General features: G+C 43.8%; 2 protein-coding genes across 2 annotated transcripts; both read left to right on the top strand.

Annotated features, from left to right (window-relative positions):
* Positions 1–4563: 4563 nt before the first annotated feature.
* On the top strand, positions 4564–16297 carry glyr1 (glyoxylate reductase 1 homolog (Arabidopsis); the record flags this gene model as incomplete). The annotated part of the gene is made up of 16 exons (XM_079233467.1): positions 4564–4601; positions 6245–6281; positions 6377–6456; positions 6548–6686; positions 7554–7664; positions 8720–8803; positions 9730–9783; positions 10159–10209; positions 10419–10492; positions 10592–10691; positions 11148–11258; positions 11490–11591; positions 12204–12366; positions 12681–12860; positions 13003–13127; positions 13688–16297. 16 exons carry the CDS (start codon positions 4564–4566, stop codon positions 13760–13762), a joined length of 1524 nt encoding a protein of 507 aa, XP_079089593.1. The 3' UTR covers positions 13763–16297.
* A 1451-nt stretch (positions 16298–17748) lies between these two features.
* rogdi (rogdi atypical leucine zipper) lies at positions 17749–24424 on the top strand (the record flags this gene model as incomplete). The annotated part of the gene is made up of 11 exons (XM_079233328.1): positions 17749–17823; positions 19143–19214; positions 19506–19588; positions 19808–19862; positions 19958–20038; positions 20732–20827; positions 20921–21019; positions 22756–22869; positions 22950–22999; positions 23239–23365; positions 24079–24424. 11 exons carry the CDS (start codon positions 17749–17751, stop codon positions 24118–24120), a joined length of 894 nt encoding a protein of 297 aa, XP_079089454.1. The 3' UTR covers positions 24121–24424.
* Between the last annotated feature and the right edge of the window lie 513 nt (positions 24425–24937).

Below are 24937 nucleotides of genomic sequence, written 5' to 3'. Positions count from 1 at the left end.
TCATTAAAACAGCTGTTCCTCATTAAAACAGCTGTTCCTCTCCCTAGAAACAGCTGTTCCTCATTAAAACAGCTGTTCCTCTCCCAGCTCTCCACCGTCTCCTGCAGCGTCTCATCATGACTCCAGCTGCTCTGCTGCTCCTGTTGGCAGGTGAGAATACAACCTTTTTATTTTAAAGGCTTTTAATGATAAAAAAGTGACATTTTATTTTTCACTTCACACTTGAACCCAGATGTTTACTTGAATGCTACTTTTAAAACTTTTAATCAATATCAGTAAGTCACGTTGGACGATTGATTCCATAGATTCAGTTGTTTATAAAGGCTTTAACTTGAAATACTTATATTTATGAATAAAAAACAAGGAAAGACGCTGAAAGAAAAAAAAGTAGATTTTTATTAATTTGTTTAATCTTTTACAACCAGAATGAATTGTAAGTCAGAAGTGTGTATTCATTGATGTTTCCTTCACGTTCCCCTGCAGCTGCTGCCAGCCAGGTGTCACTGACTGAGTCAGTGACACTGAACGATGATGGTGGAAGTGTGGACATCAGCTCGTGTCCCATCACCTTTTATGGAACCTCATACTCGTGGGTGCAAGTGAGTAAAATAAACCATGTTATTAATGAGAGGGTTCACATCACTGCCATCGTCGGCCACGTGAAATACAAATTGTTAAAGTACTACATTTACGCCTGTAGTGGAGTATAACTATAAAATAAGTGAAGATACTACAATAGTAGCTCAGAGTTGTAGTAAAGAACAGGAGCTCACCTACAGCTCAGTCTCAGTCTCCTGGTCGTCATCCGCTGACCTTTCACATTTGTTCTGTCACTAAATATTACCCACAAATCCCCAAATGACCAGCCAGTTCACTGTGAACGTCACTTTCTTCTGTCGAATGCAGAACAGCTCATACAGGGTAAAAAAAACCATACGAAGATCTGTGGGACGGAAAGTTTCTCACCAAAATAAGAAATATGTTTTGATATTACTTTTGGTTTGAACTGAGTTTGTTTTTGAGAAATAAATAAAAAAACACTATGAACACAGTTGAAGTTCACTGTTGATTCCCGTTTCTCAGTTTGTTTCAAACACGAGCAAAGTGGAACACCACAGGCCTGTGTGTTGTTGGCGAGCGGAGAGGCTACAACCGAGGTGGACGTGACGACACGAACTGCCGATACAGCTCCTGGATCAGATGCTCATAGCGTTCTGACAAACATCAAATCCACATCACATTGCTATAATTACTTCAGATTCAAAAACGTTGATGAGATGAAGGTCAAAGCAGCAGAGATATCCTGGCTTTCCCTGGATCCTACATTTCCCACAATGCAACCCACTAAACATTGTTACACACACATAGATATTCACTATATTAGAGTTATTAGAGCGTTAATAGACAAGGGTGGTCTCTTTCCGTCTCCATCAGCTGTGGGCCGTCCACCCCCGTGTGCACTGTGACCAGCTCCTCCGTCATCGATTTCCACGGCAGACTCGTCTCCATCCAGGATCGCTGTGGATACGCTCTGATGAAGCCTCAGCAAGGATCTGCTTTTGAGATCTTTGCGCGTTTCCTGGAGCGACGCCGTACAGATGTGTCTCATCTGGACCACTTGAGAATAGTTCAGTCCAATAAGACCTTTACTCTGGGACAAGGTGGAAGAGTTGTGGTAAGATAATCCACTAAGAACAGTGTCTTCATGGGGTCCTTTGATGCTCTGAGGATCAGTACAAGCCAGGAGCTACTTTGTGTTGTACAAAGACACGTTCTATAGAGTGGGGTAGAAGTATAAAGCAGCATCACATAGAAACACTCCAGTATTTGTGTACAGCTCTTACGTTCCTCCAGTGAAATCAGGATCTATTAGTGATGCTGTTTACTTGAACCAGGTTTAAAGCTCCACTCATTGGCTTTCACAGCCTTCAGCTGTCAGATATGGACTTCCTGTTATTCATTCATGTTGTTGATTATTTATTATTATACTTTGTGATGTCACCTCTAGAGAGGCGTTGTATAAACTTACCTTTTGACTGAATCTATAACACTCCATCATATTTAATGAGATGCTCTCCAATGAGATAATGGTAGATGTGTGATGTTTCACCAGTGGTTCCTTCACGTCTCCTCTCTGCTGTGCTGCAGGTCGAAGGTCAAACACTGAACCTCAACTCCACGGCTCAGGTGTTTCACGGGGTGAAGCTCTCCAAGGACCAGACTGGAGTCACTGCCGTGCTGCCCTCCAACGTTACGGTCTTTTTTGATGGCAACACCGCACACGTGTCAGGAACAGAACCCTACGTCCTCTCTGGACTGAGTTTCAGAATATGCTGCTATGAAGACCACTGTGGATGAGTACGAGTTGGTCTTACCTTGATGCACTGACTGATATTTCTCTTTTTGTGGTATCGGTTTCAATGCAATGTCTTGTTTGTCGCCCCCTAGTTGCGCGACTCTGCACAACCACACCATCGACGGTACGATCAACTGCAACCGCTCCATTGAACGGTAAGAACTGACCCAGGAAAACACCAACACTCCCTTCACCGTACACCTCCATGTGCACATGGACACTAATAAGACCCGCCCCTTCCTCTCTGCATGGATCAGCTGTAATCTCCTGAAGCAAGCACCCTTCTCTGCTGGTCAGAACCTCACTGACCCACAGCCAAGTGCCAGTATATGGAGGCCTACGCCGAGTCCCTCAGACTGAGAGCCAACGTCACTCTGGGCAACTGGAGGTCAGAGGTCAACTGCTGTAAGATCCTCCTTCACTTCCTCCTCGTAAAACATCATCACGTGTTTTATATATGATCTGTATCTGAAAAGGAACACATATCCATAGCTGTGTTTGTGTGTGTGTGTGTGTGTGTGTGTGTGTGTGTGTGTGTGTGTGTGTGTGTGTGTGTGTGTGTGTGTGTGTGTGTGTGTGTGTGTGTAGCTGCTGTCCCTCAGGCCTCCTGAGGTCTGCAGCATCACTGCGCCGAACACAAGTTCTGCGGCGAGAAGTTCAGTGAAAGTCTCTGCTTCTGTCGGGCCTTGTTCTCCTCCAAGTACACACCAACCGACACTTTAGGTACACTGCTGCTACACACACTGCTGCTACACACACTGCTGCTACACACACTGTGTGCATTAATCTGTCTGCATTCTGAATTATTGCAATTGGAGCACATTTTAAGTGATGTGCAAGAGGAGGGCAGATGAACCCAAAGACAGAGAGCTTGTGATGAATCCTGAGTAAAGTGGTGATATGTGACGTGATGTGCTGTCGGTGTTCAGGCGAGCCGACGGTCTGCACCAAGGACTCTGCCACGGTGACGCTGGCTGGATGTCTGCTGCAGGACAAAGGCATCGACTACTCCGTCCTCCACCTCAATGACCCGTCCTGCAAAGGCCTCATGGACAACCTGACCCACATGGTGACCTTCAGCTTCGACAGCAGCAACGCCTGCGGGACCAACGTGTCGGTGGGTTCTCTCCTCTAGTGTGTTGCTCATCGCTTCCTTTGGAGACAACATGCGACCCATTGCCACTATTTACTAGCAGAACAAGTTCTCTCTGATTGAAGCAAACAATCTCAATCTAGATGACCGACAGCCAGATCCTCTACAAGAACGCCATCGTGACGAGGAACGCCTCCGAGGGCGGCGTCATCACCCGACACGACCAAGTCCAGATCGACTTCTCCTGCCTCTACACCAAGCCCGACATCAGCGATACGACCTCGTCAAGAACAAGTGAGGAAGAACTCTTTGCAGCTGCTGTAAGAATCGTCTGCAGAGGAACTCACCGTCTTGTTTCCTGTTTCTGAGCAGATGCTCAAACAAAGCTGACGACACGGTGAAGATGGAGGGAAACGGAGAGGGAACCTCCAACTTCTTCTCTTTCAACATGTTCCAGTTCTCCGGGCAACAATCTGAAATCTACCTTCACTGCAAACTGGAGCTGTGCCCCAATAAGGGCTCCGTACCCTGTGCTCCGGTATTTATTCCTTTCTTTGTTGCCATTAATAATATTTCAACCAGTTAATTCATTCTAAATCAACTGGTTCCTGTACTATAACGTTGAAGTGGCCTTCTCTCCGTCCTCTCTGTGTTTCAGGACTGCACCAGTAAGAGGAAGCGCAGATCTTCTGGATCTAAAGCTGCAGATGGAAACCCAGCGCTCATCACTATGTCCTGGAGCCACTAGGAGAAGACCGCCCCCTTTTAAACCAATGACCTGGAGACGAAAGAATGGATTTAATGGGTTTCTAATTAATTATATTATTATATGCAACAACCTGCAACAATTATAAGTGCAGTATTTTTTCCATTACAATGTATTTATATATATATATATATATATATATATATATATATATATATATATATATATATATATATATATATATATATATATATATATCTTTGTTTTCGACTACTTTCATCAACATGATGCAGAAGGGCATACTAAACAGCGGATGTGACATAGGCGGAAGTGCTCGCCCTCACACGTGATCAGTGGGCGTGTGTTGTCTTTTCCTCAGTCAGTGCGACGTTTTATTAAAGTTGTAAGATGGCGACGGTGCATCTGAGGATCGGGGATCTGGTCTGGTGAGAAACCTTTAAATATAGTCCAACGCCTCCGGTCCCGCTGAATGATCCTACATTGCGTGAAGTGGTGATTGATTAAGTAGTGTAATGGTTCGTGTTGGTGTTCCCGGGCTGGGTTAGCCAGCTAGCTAGCTGATAGTCAACCCAAACAAGTCGCTAGCTGAGCTGACTCAGCCAGCAGCCATCGTTAGCTGCTAGCTAGCGGACAAGCTACAGAAATGGTTTAGACCGAAAGGAGAGAACTCTGGTTTATTTCCGGGTAGAGAGCAGTCTTTTTAAACAGTCTTTCTTGGGACAATCGGTCTGAGTGCAGCTTCGACAGATGCTAAAAGCGGTCCATGTTGTGGCTAGCTGTCCTAGCTTCAGCGGATGTGAAGCTAACGGACTGCCGCTGGCTTCACGTTGACTCGTCTTCCGTGTCAGCGGTGGCAGGCAACCGCCGTTTGTCTCTCGTGATGGACAAGTTGTCCCTGGAGACAGCCTCCAAGGACAACTTGTCCATCACGAGAGACGAACGAGTGGCTCCTTTAGCCCAGATGAGGACAACAACAGCCGGGTCGCCCGTTCTCGTGGGGTATTATCCGCTCAGTAAAAGAGCACATATGTGTTGTATAGAGAGACTGTCTACCTGTGTTGAATATAAGCAATGCGCATTACATCATAGCATGTAGCATCTTTGTTAAGACACGTTTCGGCTTTAGTGACACCAGCAACTCAGTATTTGTTGTGTTTTCCCACATTGCCAGCTGACACACTGCTCATAACATTGTTCTCATGTGGCTGTTGTGAGTTATTATTAGTAGAACAATGTTGGCACTGACTGAGGATGGGATAAGCATCTATGAAGAGCTCTGACAGCATGAAGCATCGTGCCCGTCACTGTATTAGATCACTGTATGAATTATTTACTTCATTGGCTTAGTGTGGTTGGGGTGTTTTTACTCTTTGTAAAAACAGCTGCAAGAAGAGTGGAGTGTTGTGGATATCTTGGATATGTTTTATCAAAAGAAGCCAAAATTCAAGGACTTTGAATAATCTAAAACTGTAAAATCTTTCCGACACAAGAATATAATTTGAGCAGACGTTTACTGTCTGTTTGGGGACTGTTGAAGCTTTGTGGTCTATGAGTACCCAGCCGAGCAGTAAGTAGTACTGGTACACACTGAGGAGTGTCTAAAACATGAAACCATATTGATAAATAACTAATGTATTCATACAGTACTTTTCAAAATGGATTTGAGTCACACAACAATAAGAGCAGATGCATAAAAACACAAAAAAGACTTTTAAAACTAAACATCACGGGACATACAATAACATCACAATAGTAAAATACTAAAGTGGTAAAACAAGGTGATAAATTAAGTGTGTATGTGTGTGTATCAGTGGCAGGGCATGCTTTTTCGACCTAGGCCTTCAGTGCCGTCTGATATTGTTTACATAAATACGCGCACGTATGTACACATCAAATTTGGACCTTTTTATAAAAGTCCCAACCTGGAACAAATGCTTTTTTAAAGTGGATACAGATGAGCCCGTTCCCCTCTGGACCTGAGGAAGCGTCCGACTCATCAGATTGTTGGAGCGTGTTGTAATGCGTCTCTGGACTAGCAGGACACGCTAAATATACCCTCTTCTTTCAGGGGGAAGCTCGGTCGTTACCCACCATGGCCAGGGAAGGTAAGGAATGAGAACATACCGTGGCTGGTGAGAGGCTTATACAAACATCGGCATGACAAATGTTGGATTACTATATTTATTTATTTACATTTCAGGTTGTAAGCCCCCCCAAGGACTTGAAGAAGCCCAGGGGCAAAAAATGCCATTTTGTGAAGTTCTTTGGAACTGAAGACCAGTAAGTTTAGATAGTGAGGTCCTGTTCTGACTCCCCTTGCATGCACTTCCCTTCAAATGTGTGAGAGCTGTATGTCTTTGTGTCTGACCAGTGCCTGGATCAAAGTAGAACAGCTGAAGCCCTACCATGCCCACAAAGAAGAGATGATCAAGATAAATAAAGGCAAGCGTTTCCAGCAGGCGGTCGATGCAGTGGAAGACTTCTTGAAGAAAGCAAAGGGGAAAGAACAGGTGAGGGGATGTCATACAACACGTCATACATATTGGCCTATTCTGGAGGGCCACATGCATGCCCTCCAGAATAGTTTGCACCCTTTAGTAAACATGAGCAAAAAAATATATTTGATTGTTTATCCTCATGATCTTTCATTCAAAATATTTACAAAAATCTAACCTTTAACTGAAGTAACATAATTTAAATCTTATCACAAAACAAATATTTTTCTCAATAATATACGTGCCACAATTATTTGCACCCCTTCATGTAATAAGTTGTGCAGCCTCCCTTTGCCAAGATGACAGCTGAGTCTTCACCAACCACCTCACGCATTACAGGAGTCCACATGGCACTGGATCTGAGACATTCCTCCATGCAGACTCTCTAGATGCTTCAGGTTCCAACTCCTTGAGTGCATCCCACATATTTGTATGGGGTTTAGGTCTTCCCCATAGTGATGAATAGCAAAGGGAATTTGCCTAAAAGTCTCTGTAACAACTCAATATGTCAGTGAACTGTTAGTCATCATAATTGTTGACTCGTATTTTTTGGTTATTTAACATAAACGCTGTTGTCAGCACAGCAGAACCAAAACAAACAGATGTGGAACATACTTGTTTCCATCTATGAAACTGATGGAATCAAATATATACGATTTACTGAAGTGAGACTTGTTGTCCCAAGCCGCCTCGTGAAATACTCAGTGTTTATTCAGGTGGACCTGCGTCTCTGAGGCCACTCATCTGGGAAGTCAGTTCTCCCTTCTCCTCACTGTGCAACCTGCTTACTGTCTAACCATCCTACATTCAACCCGTTGTCAGCCTGCTGAGAAATGTCTTTAAATGCGGAAATGGCAAAATCATAAGCTGTGTTTTTAACAGAACTCGGACGGCAAAGGAGACTCAAAAGGAAAGAAGACGCCCAGCAAGCCTCTCAAAATACTGGAAGAGGATGACGAGGATCTCAGTGCCCTGAAGGACCCGTCTGAGAAGGTCGGTACGCTGCAGAGTTCAAACTGCCCTGTAAAGCATTAGTTAAATAGTTTTACTAAACCAACACCGCAAAACGAGGACTGGAAAAAGTGCTGATTAGAAACGCAGAAGTTGTAATCACGATAACTTTGAGCAATACTGGAAACATCGTGCATTCAGGAAGACTTGTATATTTTTTAAGTGAAATACATTAATGTCTTTAGCTAACTTTAAGAGGCGTGATCAAAGCCTCTTAATTATGACCTTTGAAGAACCTTTTGCCCTATAAACAATTTAATCACAAACGCATTGTTTGCATAGATCTGAATGGTGATGACTCAACATGGAGCGGGTGAAACCCTCAGGTATACGGGACGGAAACGGGAGCGCGCTGGTCTTTTACCACCAGACACCGTGAATGCGGCACAATCATTATTCTGTATCGACCATTTTGTGTCTTTTAATCATTAGAAGCCACAATCGTTATTGAAGATACATTTCGATTCACCACCCGGCCGACGTGTGATCTCAGTCTGTTCACCTTCGATGACCTCACGCTAGCATGAGGCATGATGCCGTCACACAGAACCAGCAGTATTGTAGGAAATGGTTTCTAGGCAAAATCTTTGTATATTAAAGCTACTTAATCTTTTAATTTGACCCAATGATGAGATTCAATGCTTAATTAGTTGGATAATGTGACATTTACATCACACAATCCTCCGGATGGAGGAGTTGGGACAACAAACACTCAACGCTGTCATTGAGTTCTTTAATCGACTTCATGAACCTGGAGTGTCCGCCTCCATTGTATTTCCCCTTCCAGCGGACATGTGGAGCATCAGAGGCAGAGAGCTGGTGGCGTCTCAATCCCACACGTCCGACATCGATGCAGATCACTTTGCTTTTAACGGCCCAGGTTTTGAAATACCGGTCTGAGATTTCTGCCTCTGTCCAAATACAGTGGAGGTGAAATGAATGTTGTGTCCTCCATCTGTTTGAGAGAAGAACATCAGAGACCGACCGATTCACAATTTGATGTAGAAAGGTGAATGTGTGTGTCTCTCCTCCTCAAGGACTTAACTGACTCTGACCCCGAGCCGTCCACTCTTGAGAGGCTGGGGGCGGGACCTGGCTCAGGATTCAAATGGGAGAGCAGTGTAGGTGACCTCCTCCCCACCGACCCCGCTGCTCTTCTGCCTTCAGCTTTGGCTTTAATCACCAGCAACTGCAGACCTTTACTTTCTGACCTGTTTGGCGCTCACTCCTGACTGCTGAAGCTGTTTGTGTGCCGGCTGCTGTTGAGATGGTCACCAGCTCTATGTGGGCTCAAAGGGAGCCTGAGGTTTGACTCGGTGGACCCAGAAATGTGTGACTTCCTCATCAGCGTCCTGCTTTCTGCGATTGACTGGTAGTTATGAGTCTCCCTGCTCTTCAGGACCAGTTATGACCTCTGAATGGAATCTTTAACCTGTACGACCTCTCTCTCAGAGAAACAGCGCACCACCAATATACAATCTAAGTCATTAACTATTGGTCTATATGTCAGTGGAAGCATTTTTACAAACCAGTGAATCAACTCTAACGTTGTGACATGATGCTGTGAGTGCAGAAGGACACAGTAATGACGTACGTGGTAGTTTTTGTAACTGCTTGAATGTTGTTGTGCCCGTACATTCGAGGCGCTGCTACTCGCTGTCCTGTACAGAATTGACCCGTTTCCACTGACATGGAGAGCATCACATTAATAGAGGTGCACTGTACCTGAAGCTGACGCCTTCTGTTCCAGATAAACTGCAAAACAGTGTTTGTACTTTGCGATTTGCCTGCTATCTTTTCATTCGATCGCCTTCCTTCTACCTACTTACTAGGAACTGTGAATGCAGAATGCAGGGAAATCTCTTGTAATTGTGTAACGCATGAGCACTTGTGTCCGCTGTAAGCTCTTCTTCTGGCTCTGTGTTGGTGTGAGTATTCTAAAAGTCTAACGTGCTGTTGCCTTTTAACCCGAACGATGTGTGCAGCAGCTGAACACAAAAGATATGCTAAGAGATCGCCGGCTCAATGAACTCTTCTTCTATTGCAGCCTGTGAAGGACGACCCGCATTTCCATCACTTCCTCCTCAGCCAGTCTGAGAAGGTAAGAGGACGCACGCTCAGTATGCTGACAGCTTCTCCCAATCTGGGTTAGCTTGTCATGTCCGATCTCGTCCGGTAGTCTCCTCTCCATGTGGGCCTGTAGAAAGGAAAAGCCCCTAAGCCTATGAGAGGGATTGATTAGACCACTTCTTTAAAACCCTATGAAATGCTAATCTCATTACATTGCAGTGTTTGGCTTACTAATGCACTAATCAATCAAATATCAACACTATACACAATATTGGCGTTGAAATTAACCACATATTGCCAGGGTTAGGGTTTCATCCCATATTTACTACATAATCTAGAAAGCGCGTGTCAGTTTGACTTCAGACCCGGTGAAGCGTATGTTGTTCATCTGTCTGTTTCCTCACAGCCAGCACCATCAATGGAACCCATTAGCAAGCGGCTGAAGATCATTGAGGAGGTACGTTTTGAAACCAACCAGTCAACCAGTTCCAATCTTCATGCGTTTGCTTTAATGTTCCTTTGAGCGTCTACCGTTTGGTTTGCAACTGTAGTGTTTTCCGTAACAACTTATGGGCTCATGGATTTGGCTTCGTAGACGAAGCAAAGCTGGTTAGGGCTTCACGTTCCCTGCAGTAGGAAAGTGACGCGTTGCCTTTGACTGTGCAGGACTCGGGGTCAACCTCTATCCAAGCAGCCGACAGCACCGCCGTCAACGGCAGCATCACACCCACAGATAAAAGGTATCCGCACGAGGGAAACCTCAATAGACGCACAACTGCTCGTGTTTCCTTTCAGAGTTGGCGTGCTGATGTTTGTTCCGTTGGGACTTTGCTCTTCAGGATAGGGTTCCTGGGTCTGGGCCTGATGGGCAGCGGTATCGTTGCCAACCTGTTGAAACTGGGTCACGTTGTCACCGTGTGGAACCGCACAGCAGAGAAGGTACCTGATCTAGGGTCTGATGAATGAGGCCTCGTGGGCCTCGGTCATCTGTTTCTGCTGATGCTCAGTGTCTTCACATTTAGAATACATAATGGAAACATATTGTTAAGCAAATATCGTATATTTCAAGTGTATTCAAAGGAGTTTGAAAGTGTTTGAGTGAAAAAGAAGTGTGGGAATCTTAAGCCTAGAATCTGCCTTAATAAGATTTTATTGTGAAGAGACTCAAGGACTGGTAGCATCAGATTCACAATACAATCTTTTATGCTTAAGACTTTACCAAAAAGGAGCAATTGATCATTATTCTGCAATAAATGTCATGTTAACTGTACCAGAGGTTGGCAACACTGATCTGGTTCAAAGACTGGATGCCTGTGTCGGCTAACTCTAGAAGTATCCTGCGTTGGCATGATGATGATGATGATGATGAAGTGCCTCCTTCCTGCTGTGCTGCAGTGCGACCTCTTCGTCCAGGAGGGCGCCCGGTTAGGCCGGACTCCTGCTGAGGTGGCTTCCACGTGCGATATCACGTTCTCCTGTGTCTCCGACCCGAAGGCTGCCAGGGATGTGAGTACAGCTACTAACCCTCCTGTGGAGGAGAGGGTCACGAGCTCATGGGTTAAAACAGCTGTGTGTGTGTGTGTGTGTGTGTGTGTGTGTGTGTGTGTGTGTGTGTGTGTGTGTGTGTGTGTGTGTGTGTGAGAGCTCATGGGTTAAAACAGCTACGTGTGTGTGTGAGCTCATGGGTTAAAACAGCTGCGTGTGTGTGTGTGTGTGTGTGTGTGTGTGGCCTTCTAGTTGGTGTTGGGGCCCAGTGGAGTGCTGCAGGGAATCAGGCCAGGCAAGTGCTATGTAGAGATGTCCACTGTGGACCCCGAGACCATCACTGAACTCTCACAGGTAAACGGGAACACCCCTACACACCAGAGCCACAAGTCATACCTCATTAGTCCACAGCAAAGAAGCTCCTTGCCATCAGAAACTATCCTACACCGAAAAGTGGCTTTTCTCCAACTAAAGTGTATACAGTACGGGGTTCTTACGCTCATGGAAAGGTCAATTGGTTATTTCCAGGCCTGGAAAAGTCCTTGGAAAAAATAAAATCCCCAAAGTTTAGTAAATGTGTTCTATTCATGTGTTCATGTCGTTCATTTACGCTGAGTTTGAAATCATGAATATGCTTTTAAAAGAAAGACTCAGAATATAAGCAGGCATACATACAGGCATCTATATAAATGTTTATTCTTTTAATCAAACTATTGTCTCATTCATTTGTGTCATTTAAGGTTTACTGTATGCTTTGTATTCTCATTGTTAGTTTAAATACTACATTTACTCACTTTTTACTGTTTACACCCAGACTTCACTAAATGTTTGTGATGGACATTTGGTGTAAAGTCATGGAGAAGCCCTGCAATGCACTGGTCAGGATGTGCCTGAACCCTGTATTCAGTAGCAGCAGCTACCATTATCGGATAGCATAAACATTGTTGTTCCATGTTTGAATGTCAGGTGATCACATCGCGGGGCGGCCGTTTCCTGGAGGCCCCGGTGGCAGGAAGCCAGCAGCTCTCCAACGACGGGATGCTGGTCATCCTGGCAGCCGGAGACCGGACCGTCTACGAGGACTGCAGCAGCTGCTTCCAGGCCATGGGCAAGACCTCCTTCTTCCTGGGTGTGTAGGCGCACACACACAATAGTTTCATCAAAGATTAACTTGAACGACTTCTTAGCCAGGCAACCGGTCGAGCTCCACGGAGTTGCTGATCTCCGCCAAGAAATAGCTCGGCTCACACCTTCTGTAAAATGATGAATTTTGTTTTTTGTAGGGATTAAACAAATGAGAAGTTAACGCTTAGAGGTGACTGTAGGTGATTTTGTTCCAGCCGACAGAGCCAGGCTGGACTTGTGCTAAGCTAAGCATGTATTAGTCCAACCTTAACTGCCATGCTTATGTGGGTCTCCAAATGTGTCTGTGTGCGTTCTCAGGGGAAGCGGGCAATGCAGCCCGGATGATGCTGATCCTCAACATGGTGCAGGGCAGCTTCATGGCCACCATTGCAGAGGGGCTCACCCTGGCCCAGGCCACCGGCCAATCACAGCAGACCTTCCTGGACATCTTGTGCCAGGGCCAGATGGCAAGCACCTTTGTGGACCAGAAATGCCAAAGTAAATCCACACAAAGATGTTTGAAGACGTCCCTCAACTAAACTGCACCTTGCTCACTGGTTCTTTTCTCATTTCTCTCAATGTTGCATGTAGTCCTATATGTTTGAAGGTGAATAAAAACCTTTCTTCCGGCTTCGTCCAGATATTTTACAGGGCAACTTTAAGCCAGACTACTATTTGAAACATATTCAGAAGGACCTGAGGCTCGCCATCTCCATGGGCGACATGGCCAACCACCCAACCCCGATGGCTGCAGCGGCCAATGAGGTAACGGTCAGGGTGGTTTCTTTGTATCTTTGTACGGCACGTTTTACCAACAATAAAATGTAATCTCTTTTTTTTTTTTTTTATATATATATATATATATATATATATATATATATATATATATATATATATATATATACATACACACTATACAAATTGCTATATATATATTAAATATATTTATATGTATTTATAATGTATTTTTGTATTGCTTCTATCTATAATAAATATATATAATAATATATATATATATATAATCTGTGTGTGTTTGTATTTGTATATATATATATATATTACCAAAATATGCCTGGCTCTTGGTACTCGTAGGTTATTGGGTTTAAATGAATGGAGTACATTGATGAGAGGTTATTTACAACATTTGGCAGCAATCTGGACAGACAAAGAATTGTCTCTGTTTTTCAAAATAAAAGACCAACAGATAATGCTCCTACATTCTCATTGGTGTTAACGAGCTTTAGAAAAGTACAACCTGTTTACCATTTCAAACGAGAGGAGGCATGTACATTACAACTGAAAGTTTGTTTCCCATTACTTTGCAGGTTTACAAGAGGGCGAAGGCACTGGACCAGTCGGACAACGATATCTCTGCAGTCTACAGGGCCTACATTCACTAGAGCAGGAGTGACCGTCCTCTGGACCACACAGGCTTTAAGCCCTTCGTATTTCTCCCTTGTCATGTAATACGTTTTTTAAATTTTATTTTGAATTCCAGTTGTTTTATTTCATTTTGCCACAGCGCCAGCCATGTTAGCTGCCCACAAGTCATGGGGTTGTTATTGCTTTGCTAGAGGCAGCGTGAGTATTGCACTGACTGTACTGGGGATATGAGCTGTCAGCGCTTCAGATGAGGTCCTACTACTGCAATCTGGTGGAAGTGATGAGGGCGAGGATGAAGAGCAGGGCGTCCGGCTCAAGCCAGAGGAAATGCTGTCAGGTTCTGTGCATAAACCCGAAAGATTTTTGTTGTTGTTCATGTGCAAATGAGTATATTTAATTAAGTGTGATCTTTTCTTTTCTTTTAAAATGTCCAGAATTCCATGAGAGAAAACACCGAGAACATGCCACTGCATTGCCTTAATATTGTAATCCAGTCTTTCAATTCTAGTATTTATTTCTGTTGTCTTCTTGGTGCAGTGTGGCCATGGCTTGTTTCTTTATTTCACAAGATGATTTATGCTTTTGCGTTGGTGTTGTTGATTTTTCTTAAATAGTTTAAAGACGGAGCAACAGATGTGTTGAGGCCTTACAATGCAGTTATTGATGATTCTAATCGAGGCTTAAGATTTCCACATTTGAAACCCTTTTGTTCTTGTGTTTGGAAGAGTACTCATTTACAGTTTCTTTTTTTAATATATTACTCTGAAACTAGATAAATCCACTTTTTTGAGTTTCATTTTAACTGAACGTCATATTTAAGCCCCAACGTGTTTTTACCTGGTAGTGAGAGATTAAACTTGTGTCTAGGTATTGAAGGCAGGTTTTAGACCATGAGACAAGGACAGGATCTAAAACCAGGAGAGGTAGTTTGATTATCTAGGAAGACTGAAACGGAAAGCTGTGGAATACATACAACCTCTTCAGCTCCAGTCAGTAGCTGGCTTCAGCTGATTGCATCAGTCTAACCAGAGACACACACACACACACACACACACACACACACCTCCAGCTACACTGTTTGGGTAACTATGAAAATGAAGAAATTCATGTCCACATGGATATTTTATGATTTTTCCAGCAGGTGGTCACATGACAGGGTGTTGACTCTGAAGTAGAGGTCGTTCATTGATGTGTTTGCTGATGATTACCGATACTTGAGACCGCCCTTATGTTTGATCTTATTGTCCAACCGTGTCTCTCCACCAGAGAGCTTCGAGTTAGTTTGTACTCTGTACCCACTGTCCGGATATTGAACGTAACACTTCAATAAAAAAAAAAGAAGCATTTTGGACAGAAGATGGTCTTCGTGGAAGTTTTCTAATCACATTTTTAACTTTTCACATGTTCAAATGTCTGTATCTGCCTCAAACATTCATTATGGGAGCTCTGCTGGGTCCAAACAATGTCAGTCTAATCGGGTCATAGGGAGCCAGTTCTGTGTCAGGCACATGGATCGGAGGGGACTCCATTCTAAATGTGAATTACATGAACAGTGGCATGTACTGAATGCTCTTTTTTGCATGTTCTTTCTGGATCAGGCCTGATTATCATTGTGTTTCTAACAATGGATGTCTTTGAAAATGATTGCATGCATGTTGTGTCTGTGAAGACCTCTAGGACATAGTCTCTCACACCCGACACGAGTAGCACATTCAAATGACAGTGTCCAACATATGCAAGAGAAACGAGGCACGTTGAGCAAACGGAGGAGGAGCCGCTGAATCCTTCTGTCCGCCCCAGTTGTGATCGAAGAGGACCGCTCTTCATTCCTCCGCTAGAAACGGATCAAACACCATGTGTGAAATCATAGCTCCAGGCTTCTGCGTCGGCATATTTGTAGAGTAGTTTTGGGTGTTATGGCGCGTTCATGTCCTTTTAGATAAGAACATTCTTACAACAACTCTGGGTTTTATTTATTATTCTGTTCTTCACCTGAACCCAGAGACCGACAGCAGCCGAGCGCTCCATTGTAAACACTCCCTGCTGCCAGAGAGGAAGACAGCTCACAGTTTCAACTCAACATGAATACGTTCATATTACAGAATACATTTGTTTTGGGGAAAGAATCCAGCGGCCCATTGTGAAAGATGTTCTGTTCTCCAAACGGTTGTCAAGGTTCTTCATGAGGCCCTTTCTCTGTCGTGTAATGAAGAGTTTTTAGAAGACGGATGTAAATAGCACATTTAGGTTGCATAGGGTTTCTTTTATACCTACAATAACCAGGATTAATAAAAACTACTACTTTTGGTTTTGACTCTACAGAGCGACTAACATCTTTGTGTCTTAATACTGTAGCGTGTTCAGTTCAAGTGTAAATGGTTTATTAATATGTGGTTTCTATAATCTGGCTTACTATTGCATTGGTATAATAACTTTGCTCCTGTTACAGGAAGGAGGGTGGAGCTTTGCTTTGAGGGATATTTATGATTTTGTGTGTATGTGGAAGTATCAAGACTTTTGTGCTGTTTAATAAACCCTCTCCTGATTACTGACACGAGTCACCTTTAATCCCTGATTCAGTGTTATCCTGTCTAAACTAGAAAAGCAACATATACATGTCCCTTTACCATCTTCTTCCGTTAATGTTATCTGTTTTTACACTTGGATCTGTAGTCACAAATATTTAACTTCAAATTTAAATAACGGCTCAGTAATTCCAAAAAAGAGCTGGTATATAAAAGAAAGTGCATTTGTCAGGACTATTATGAGCATCAGATGAATCTCCATGTGCTGTAGTGAGTTCATGACGGTGTGTGGGGGATTGAGTGAGAATAAACGACTGTGTGTGTGTGTGAGGGAACATGTCACCTGGGGACAGTGAAGATCACTGTCGTGTTTTAATGGAGCTCTATGGCTCAGAGGAAGAAGATGAATCCGGCTGACACACACACACACACACACACACACACACACACACACACACACACACACACACACACACACACACCTTGTCTCTCTTCGTTTTGTAGGATTTATTTTCTCAGAAGGAGAAATGTAAACCTGTATGTGTTACTGTGAATGTGACAGGCCTGTCAGGTTATCCTGATGTACTTGAATGTGGACATGAAGTGGGTCAAATGATCCAGTGGAGTTTTATATCTTTCATTAAGAAACACTGAGGACTCTGTGTGGAGGTTGGAGCAGCTACAATGCTTTCCACCTTTTGTGTATGAAGACCACCATGGTGGAAATCAGTATGTTTAGACAAAAAGACCGAAATATGCTGCGATTTCAGACATTCTTTAACACGTTATTAGCCGTAATAACCACTACGGAAGCTTCTGTTGACTTGTATGAGGCATGGCAGTGGGTGTGTTGAAAGGGAAGACAAACTCTTAACTACTGGGAATAAACATTTTCCATGTCACCTGAACGCTGCATAATAACATCTGTTTGTGTGACGCAAGGCGGAAGTTGCATTCCCAAATAAGGACTAGTGGGTGGGGCCAGTTTAATAGCGAACGTGTGACCAGCCTAATGATGCATTCACGGGATTCTTGTAAAGACTAAAATGATTAATTGGCTTGGTCGGAATTGATAACTAAACGCATCAGTTAGCATTCATGTATTAGTTTGGGGATAGTTTTTCACATTACACGTGACTGTCTGCCACAATGGAAGGATGAAAAGGATTAAGTGCACGTGCAGAATGACGAATGCTTGAAATTAAAGACTAAACTATGCACAGCTGAAAATACATTACGTGATGCTTACGAGATCCGAGTCCCTTAAGTTGTGCATGTCTTTTGATCCAAAGGTTCGTTTTTACCTTTTTATTTTTGCCGCTGATTTTGGTCGTTCACGAGAACGCTTTGGTTATTTCCGACTGCACTTGAAGGCAACATAGCCGCCGCTAAGCCAGCAGGTAGTGAGAGACCTTCCTCCCAAGGAGAGGACCGTGTTTTTAAAGCGTTCTTCGTGTGTGTGTCCGTGTCCTCTCAACATGCTCAACCCGCAGAGGTCTCTGTCCGAGCTGCCCAAGATGTCCGCTGCCAGCCAAGTGGAAAGAGCCGTGTTGGTAAGCTGCACTGCGAGTAAACACGGCGCGGTTTGGGCTCCACTGCTAGCGGCGCCGCTTCATGTTGATATGTGTCGGCATTTGTAGTTGACAGTTTAGGGCTGTAGCTGTCTGCACGCGAGGAACGCAGCAGCTGCTGAGCGGGACGGGGGCATGCGCGCGCCACTGTGACAGCGCGAGCCCTGTCCGTTGGACGGGGACTGTGACAGCGCGAGCGGATGCCCCCGTCCCGCTCAGCTGCTGTAGCGCGGGTGGACAGGGCTCGCGCGGGTGGACAGGGCTCGCGCGGGTGGACAGGGCTCGCGCGGGTGGACAGGGCTCGCGCTGTCGCACTCGTTCTGTGATGATGTCAACAATTAGCAACGCAACGCGGCATGTAGTGATCGGAACACATGGTCACGTATCGGATCAGGCAGGGCGCCAGGGAGCTCGTCATTAAAGGCCACCGGTTCTAACGGGTGTCATTACAACAACACGAGAAGCTAAATGAAGACCTGTGGGGAACACTCAGCTAAGCCTCTGACTGTGTATAGTGTCTACTGTAATGTAATCACGGGACCGGAGGAGAACCAGTGGTCCCCGGGAGATCTGTCAACGTGACGACATCAATAGAATTTTGACATGCCTCGGAATACGATCATTAAGGATCAGAGGTTGACAGTTATGGTCAATTGGCTGAAAATGCTTTAAGCCAAGTATTTTACGACGTCAAAGGATGTTTCCCTTCATGTCTGCTCATTCAGACAGACAGCAACAACGTATTGCTATATGCTACATGTGACGCTTCCATTGTAATGATATTGGCCCACTTTTTGTTTTCATGAATTAATTTGTATTTCTGATGTATTACTAGAACAACTTGACCTGCATCTCACATTCATCAGCTTTCAGATGATGTAAACGACTTCTACTGTTTACCCTAAAGTCTGTGTCGTCATCAGCTGTGAGAGAGTTGTACAGACTGATAACAGAACACATGAGGGGTGGAAAGGACTGAATACACCAAGATGTGTGTGTGTGTATGTATATATATATGTATATATATATATATATATATATATATATATATATATATATATATATATATATATATATATATATATATATATATATATATATATATATATATATATGTATGTATGTATGTATGTATGTATGTATGTATATGTATGTATGTATATATATACATATATACATATATATATATATACATATACAGAGTATGAACCAGTAATCAGTGCAGGAATACGTCTAAAATGTAAAGTGTAGAGTCCCACTGTATTATTATGTTGTAAATGTTTGTTTTGACCTTTTGCCAGGAGGAGGAATTTAACTGGCTGCTAAAAGAAGAAGTGCACTCTGTTTTAAAGCAGCTCCAGGATGTCCTCAAGGTAAATATAGCTCTCATGTAAACGCTGTAAAAAGGGCTGGGAGATGTGGTTGAGATCACAAGCACAGCATTAAAGGGCCATTCCAACAATCCTACACATGCAGGTCTGTTTTCTTGTGATGGGCAGGAGGACTTAGTCTGTGAGAACAGTTGTATGAGGCCATCTGGGTCTGGAGGGGCTTTACATTCATAACTGACTTTGATCTTGTCACCGCCGTATGAAACTAGTGGAAGTTGACAAATAATTGATTGAGATTGTATTCATATAGTGTGTCTGCTCTCCCATCAACAGGAGGCTTCTAGACGTTTCTCCATGCCGACGCCAGGCCTGGAGAGTCAGCAGAAACAGGAGAACTTCATCCTCGGCAGCTCAACGTAAAGCTCTGAGCATTTTTATTAGAAGTGTCACTCTTTAAGATGTACAATCATACAAATACGCTGGATAGCGTGTCTTAAGGGAAATGTATAGGTCCTGTCCAATGGCTTCTTCCTGTGGAGGAAGTGGCTGTATAGTTTTAAATATGCTGTGACACTGAATGAATGTCTTGCTCTTCTGGTGATGTTGAACGTTAAATGTGACGTGTTGTTTTGCAGCATGGATCAAGTGAAGGGAGTCCTGACTCTGCAGGGAGAGGCTCTGACTCAGGCCGTGAGTTAGTCTCCTTCTCGTTGCGTATAATGTGGAAATGAATCATTGATTCAAGCTAAATGAGTTCCTTGGTAATGTTTTGCTTTTCTTAACAGGACATAAACCTGAAGGTCGCTAAGAGCAGCCAAGTGTTGCATTTTCAGTTCAGAGAGGACAAGATGTGGAAACTGCAGCAGGTACAGTATGTTAGTGGCTAATGCTGCAAGAACTGCTCATCTCACACTCGAGGTCAGGCTTTGACCTCTGACGCTCAAGGTCAGGCTTTGACCTCTGACGCTCAAGGTCAGGCATTGACCTCTGACGCTCGAGGTCAGGCATTGACCTCTGATACTTGAGGTCAGACATTGACCTCTGACGGTCGAGGTTTAGCATGCCCTATGCCATATTGCTATTTCTCCAGCTACTGTAGCTAGCTGTCATTAGCTCATGTCATGTAGTAGTTTGCAGTGGTGGACTTTGGCTCTGATGTGAAGTCATACTTTAATTTCTCACTCTGCCAGAGGGGGAGATGAAAAAGTTCTGCACCCTGATTCTGTGTGTCAAAAAGTGTTTTATAAAATAATAATTTGTAAACCATCATATTAGTTATGTCATCAGCATTCAGACAACATGTTGGTATGTTGAGGTTTCTGTCCAGAAACGGCAACATGCATGTTGGTTGCTGATGATTTTGTCGGTGGCTAGTCCTCACCCATCTTAGCTGAGCTTGGGTGAGGTCAGGATTTAAAGGTCAGGTTAGAGAATTATAGTGTCTGTATAACCTGATACCTACTGCAGGTCCTGATGATCAATCAAAACATCATCTAACATGACTACTGGGATTCTGTAGGAATTCTAAACCAACCTCTTTTGCCTCATTCATCCTTCAGATTCAGGATGCCAGGAACCATGTGAACCAGGCGCTGCAGCTGCTTGGCAGCCATGATGAGAGCTACCACTTCAAGACCGGGGCTGAGGTTAATAAGGTGTGTCCTCTCTGTGTCCTCTCTGTGCCGTCTATGTCCTCATGGTTCCAGCCAGCACAGAGCTTTACTTTGTCGTTTCTGTTCCTGCCGTAGCTCATGGATGCTGTGATGCTCCAGCTGACGAGAGCACGGAACCGCCTCACCACCCCGGCCTCCATGACGCTGCCTGAGCTGGCCACCAGTGGTCTAATGGTGGAGAACACACACACTCACACACACACACACAGTGACTAGAGAATGACTGTTCTGATATAATCTGCCAAAATATATTTCTAACAAACATATTAGATGAGCATTTCTGTTAGTGAAGCATTCTGCTGACATTCACTGTGTGAGCAAACGTATGTGGACCCGTAGCTCCACTGAAGAGAACATCTTGATGATATTATAATGCTGCTTGAGAGCAGCCATTCCAAACCACTGGGTCAAGACCCACAGGTGAGTCACGAGGAATTAAAAGAATTATTTCACATTTAAACCTGCAGTTCACCGTTTCAGCCACATGAGGGATCCTGAATGTTTGTCTACTTCTGATAATTGTAGCCTATTTTTAACATTGAACGTAATACGGAAGGCTATAATACGTTTTGATTGTTTTACAGATGAGAGGAACAAATTAGTCTTAACTCCACCTAAATGCTTTTATTTGGCCTCTTTTCTCAAGTATTTCACATCAAACTAAGTTGTTATTAATTGTACTGTTCTCTCGATGTGTTTTACTTCCAAAGTGTTAACATAGATAAACAGCCAGCCAAACTCCTTTTCAAGAGCCAGGAATGTGAGCGTACTTTATGCTCCTTTATTGACTTCCAACATCGAATCATCTTGACAACGTTGAATCAGAGTAAAACTAGAAAAGAAAATACAAAACATCTTAATTGAATAGCAGATACATACTAACAGCCTTATGTTCACATTCACCTTGACATGCTAACAAAAGTCACTATTCCTAACACGTGAAGAATATAAAACACTTACAGTCATTGCTTTCTGAGGAATACAGGCGAAGGATTACTGTGGATTAAACATGGGGTGCTGCACAGCCATGACCATGCTCCCTGCAGTTTACAGCTCTTAACTTCCTACTTCCTGTTTCTCACTTCCTGCTTCATCACAGGTGTCACAATAAAACACATAACAGTTAATGTATATATATTATAATATGCAGGGTAGAACATTAATCAAACGAAAAGGCTGGTGTGAATCTTCACTGGCTCTAACTCTCACTGCGTCTCAAAGTATCACATCCTCAACAGTGCTCTATGTTACTACACATGGCTTCTTTTTCCATATATTATGAAAGCAAGTCTGAAGATAGATCTGAACTCCCTCTTTCGAAAGTGCTTTAAAAATCCCTCTCAAACAGTCTGTCGTTTAAAAAACTGCATCTGCAGCAACCAGAATGTGTGTGAGCACCAACACACACATGACACAAACTAAACATGAATCCTTCTGTAGGGCACTACAGGTGGTTCCAACCTGTTGTCCTTGAAGACTCCCTACTTGTATCTAAGAAAAGCTGATGATGTCCTCACCCTAAATACATTACAAATCCTCAATTAAAAAAAAGAAGTGATTTGGTGTACTAAATTAGTTGAGTCATTTTTGTATTAAATCAACTTTAATGAACTCATCAGAAATAAAGTGATGGTGTCTTGATATATTTTACTTTTGGACTTTACAACGCTATTGAGTTGAAAACGTTTGGATCACACAATCCTACAGCCGCTGGAATCTAGAAGCGACTCTAATACTGATAATATTAGAGTAGCCAGGTTGCCTTTGGCTTCCCAGTCACATGTCCAACCCTCACATATGGGTGCATCCACATGGTGCTGCTGCCATTTAAAGCCATCAGTGCTCTGTTCACCTGACTCGGCTCCGTATTCCTCTGTTGACCCTTTCTGCCCGTCTCCTTCCATCTCCAGAAAATGTTCACTCCTCCCATGCCCGGGGATGTGATGGTGAACTTCTACATCAACTTAAGCAAACTGTGCCTGACCGTCTACCAGCTGCACGTGCTGCCCTCCAACACCACCAAGGTCAGAGCTCTGGTTCTGCAACCCGCTCTGACGCCTCACTCGGCCTGTGACTGATGTTTCCATGTTTTGTCTCCTGGTAGAATTACAAGCCAGCTGGAAGCTCAGTGTTGCACAACCCAGGAGCAATGTTGTAAGTCCTTCCTTCTTTTAGCTCTATACATACACAGATTTAAGGAAATAATAAATAGAAATATTGATATATAGTTAATGGAAAGATAATTATATAATTACTGATAGACCTAAATGAAGGAATACTCTGCTGCCTGCTGATAGTCGGTCCTACATTCTGGGCGGCAGGGCTTTGTTAGACCACATGTGTATCTCGGAGGTCCCTTTGATTGTCTTTGCTGGGATCCCCTTCCTCCACAGCGAGCTCAACAACAACCGCTTCGAGGTGAGCCACGTCCACAAGGTGGAGTGTGTGGTGCCGTGGCTCAACGACACGCTGGTCTTCTTCACCATCTCGCTGCAGCTCTGTCAGCAGCTCAAGGACAAGGTGAGTGTCCGTCCTGCAAGATGAGTCTGAGCATGCGTTCTCACCTGATGAACCTTAAAGTGACACCACTTCTTGAAGCCGCACTTACAGGAAATTGTCTGTGTAACGATTGTAAAGGAAAAGTTGTGAGTTTGGGCTATACAAAATACATTTAATGTAGTTTAGTTTGTATAGCCCAATCTGCCTCGGAGGGCTTTACAGTCTGTACACACACGACATCCCTGTCCCAGGACCTCACATCGGATCAGGAAAAACTCCCCCGAAAAATAGAGAAAACACTTTCATGGGGAAAAAGGAATTGAATTATCAATATTTTCAAACGCACACTCGGGGCCACATCCTCAAAAGGATTGAGCGGCTTTTTCCTCAAGTTCCTCGGTGCTTGTTCACTGGAGTGAGTGAAAATATTGCCTCTTTCAATTTATTGAATAGAGAACTCAATTGTGACACCAAAAATCCAAATTAATTCTATATTATTTCCGCCTGTTCAGCTCCCTCAGCTGGCTGTTGCTGTCAATCACAGTGGAGATGTGTGATTCTGTGTGTCTGCTAGTTGCCAACACCTAGAAATGGCTGCTGATACTGGGACTATGTGAGGCTACTGTTGGCCTGCAATACAGTACAATGCTAAACTAACAAATTGACCAGTTGATTGCTAGATATTTAACTCCAACTACAGCTTGCTAAACTCCTCTGTCCTCCCATCCCTGCAGATATCAGTCTTCTCCAGTTTCTGGAACTACAGGCCTTTCTGATCCTCTTCCTGCCCCAGAGACCGGCAGACTAACCACGCAAGTGTGAGGGACGTCCTGGGAAGGTTTTCTTTTGTTTTACACATGTATTCATCGTCCCGTCATTCAGTTTCAAGTGTTGCATGATTAGCTGAAGGAGCCAATCCAACCCAAAACAGATATGAATATTCCCAGATGTGTTTGCCAGCTGACGGACATTTCTGTGTGTGTGTTGCATCTCACAGCACTGACTTGAACTCCTCCATGAATTAATGTGCTTGTTGCTGATTTTGTTCTAAGAATTTATTTGTTGATGTATTTGTTGCATTGCAGTAACTTGGTACCTCATGAGAATGTGTCTGTTATCATCTGTGTTGTGTGAACACTAAGTGGTGCACTCAGGGCTGAAGACTAAGCAGCACTAAGAGGTCACAGTAGTCACGGTTTTTGTTTTCTGGTGAGTTCCCTCACAGCAGTTTCAATGTTTCGTCCCCTACATGATAATGGTACTTTCTTCAAAAGAGCACTCTTCCATCTAAACATGTCAAAGTCTAGTTTGCCAAGTCACCTGAGAACCCTCTCCCTGCTCGTTGGTTGGATATGCTGGAAAGTAAACATAGGTCCAAGAAGCTTGTTCTCCAGCCAGCTGCTAACAGTCGGTTTCCCTCGTCCCAGAATGCAAAGCTCTCCTGGCGACGGGAGCCCTTTAGGTCAAACCTGCAGAGCGCATCTTGTAGTTGAGTCAGATTTGAGGTCGGTTCACATTCCACAAAGGAACTGCTCGACAAATAAATGTGTGAGCGGACTGATGCACGTCCTCTGAACAGCTGTGTTCAGGGCG

Source organism: Taurulus bubalis (genome assembly GCF_910589615.1).
Source record: "Taurulus bubalis genome assembly, chromosome: 17".
Taxonomy (NCBI): domain Eukaryota; kingdom Metazoa; phylum Chordata; class Actinopteri; order Perciformes; family Cottidae; genus Taurulus; species Taurulus bubalis.
This window is presented reverse-complemented; position numbering and strand designations above follow the sequence as displayed.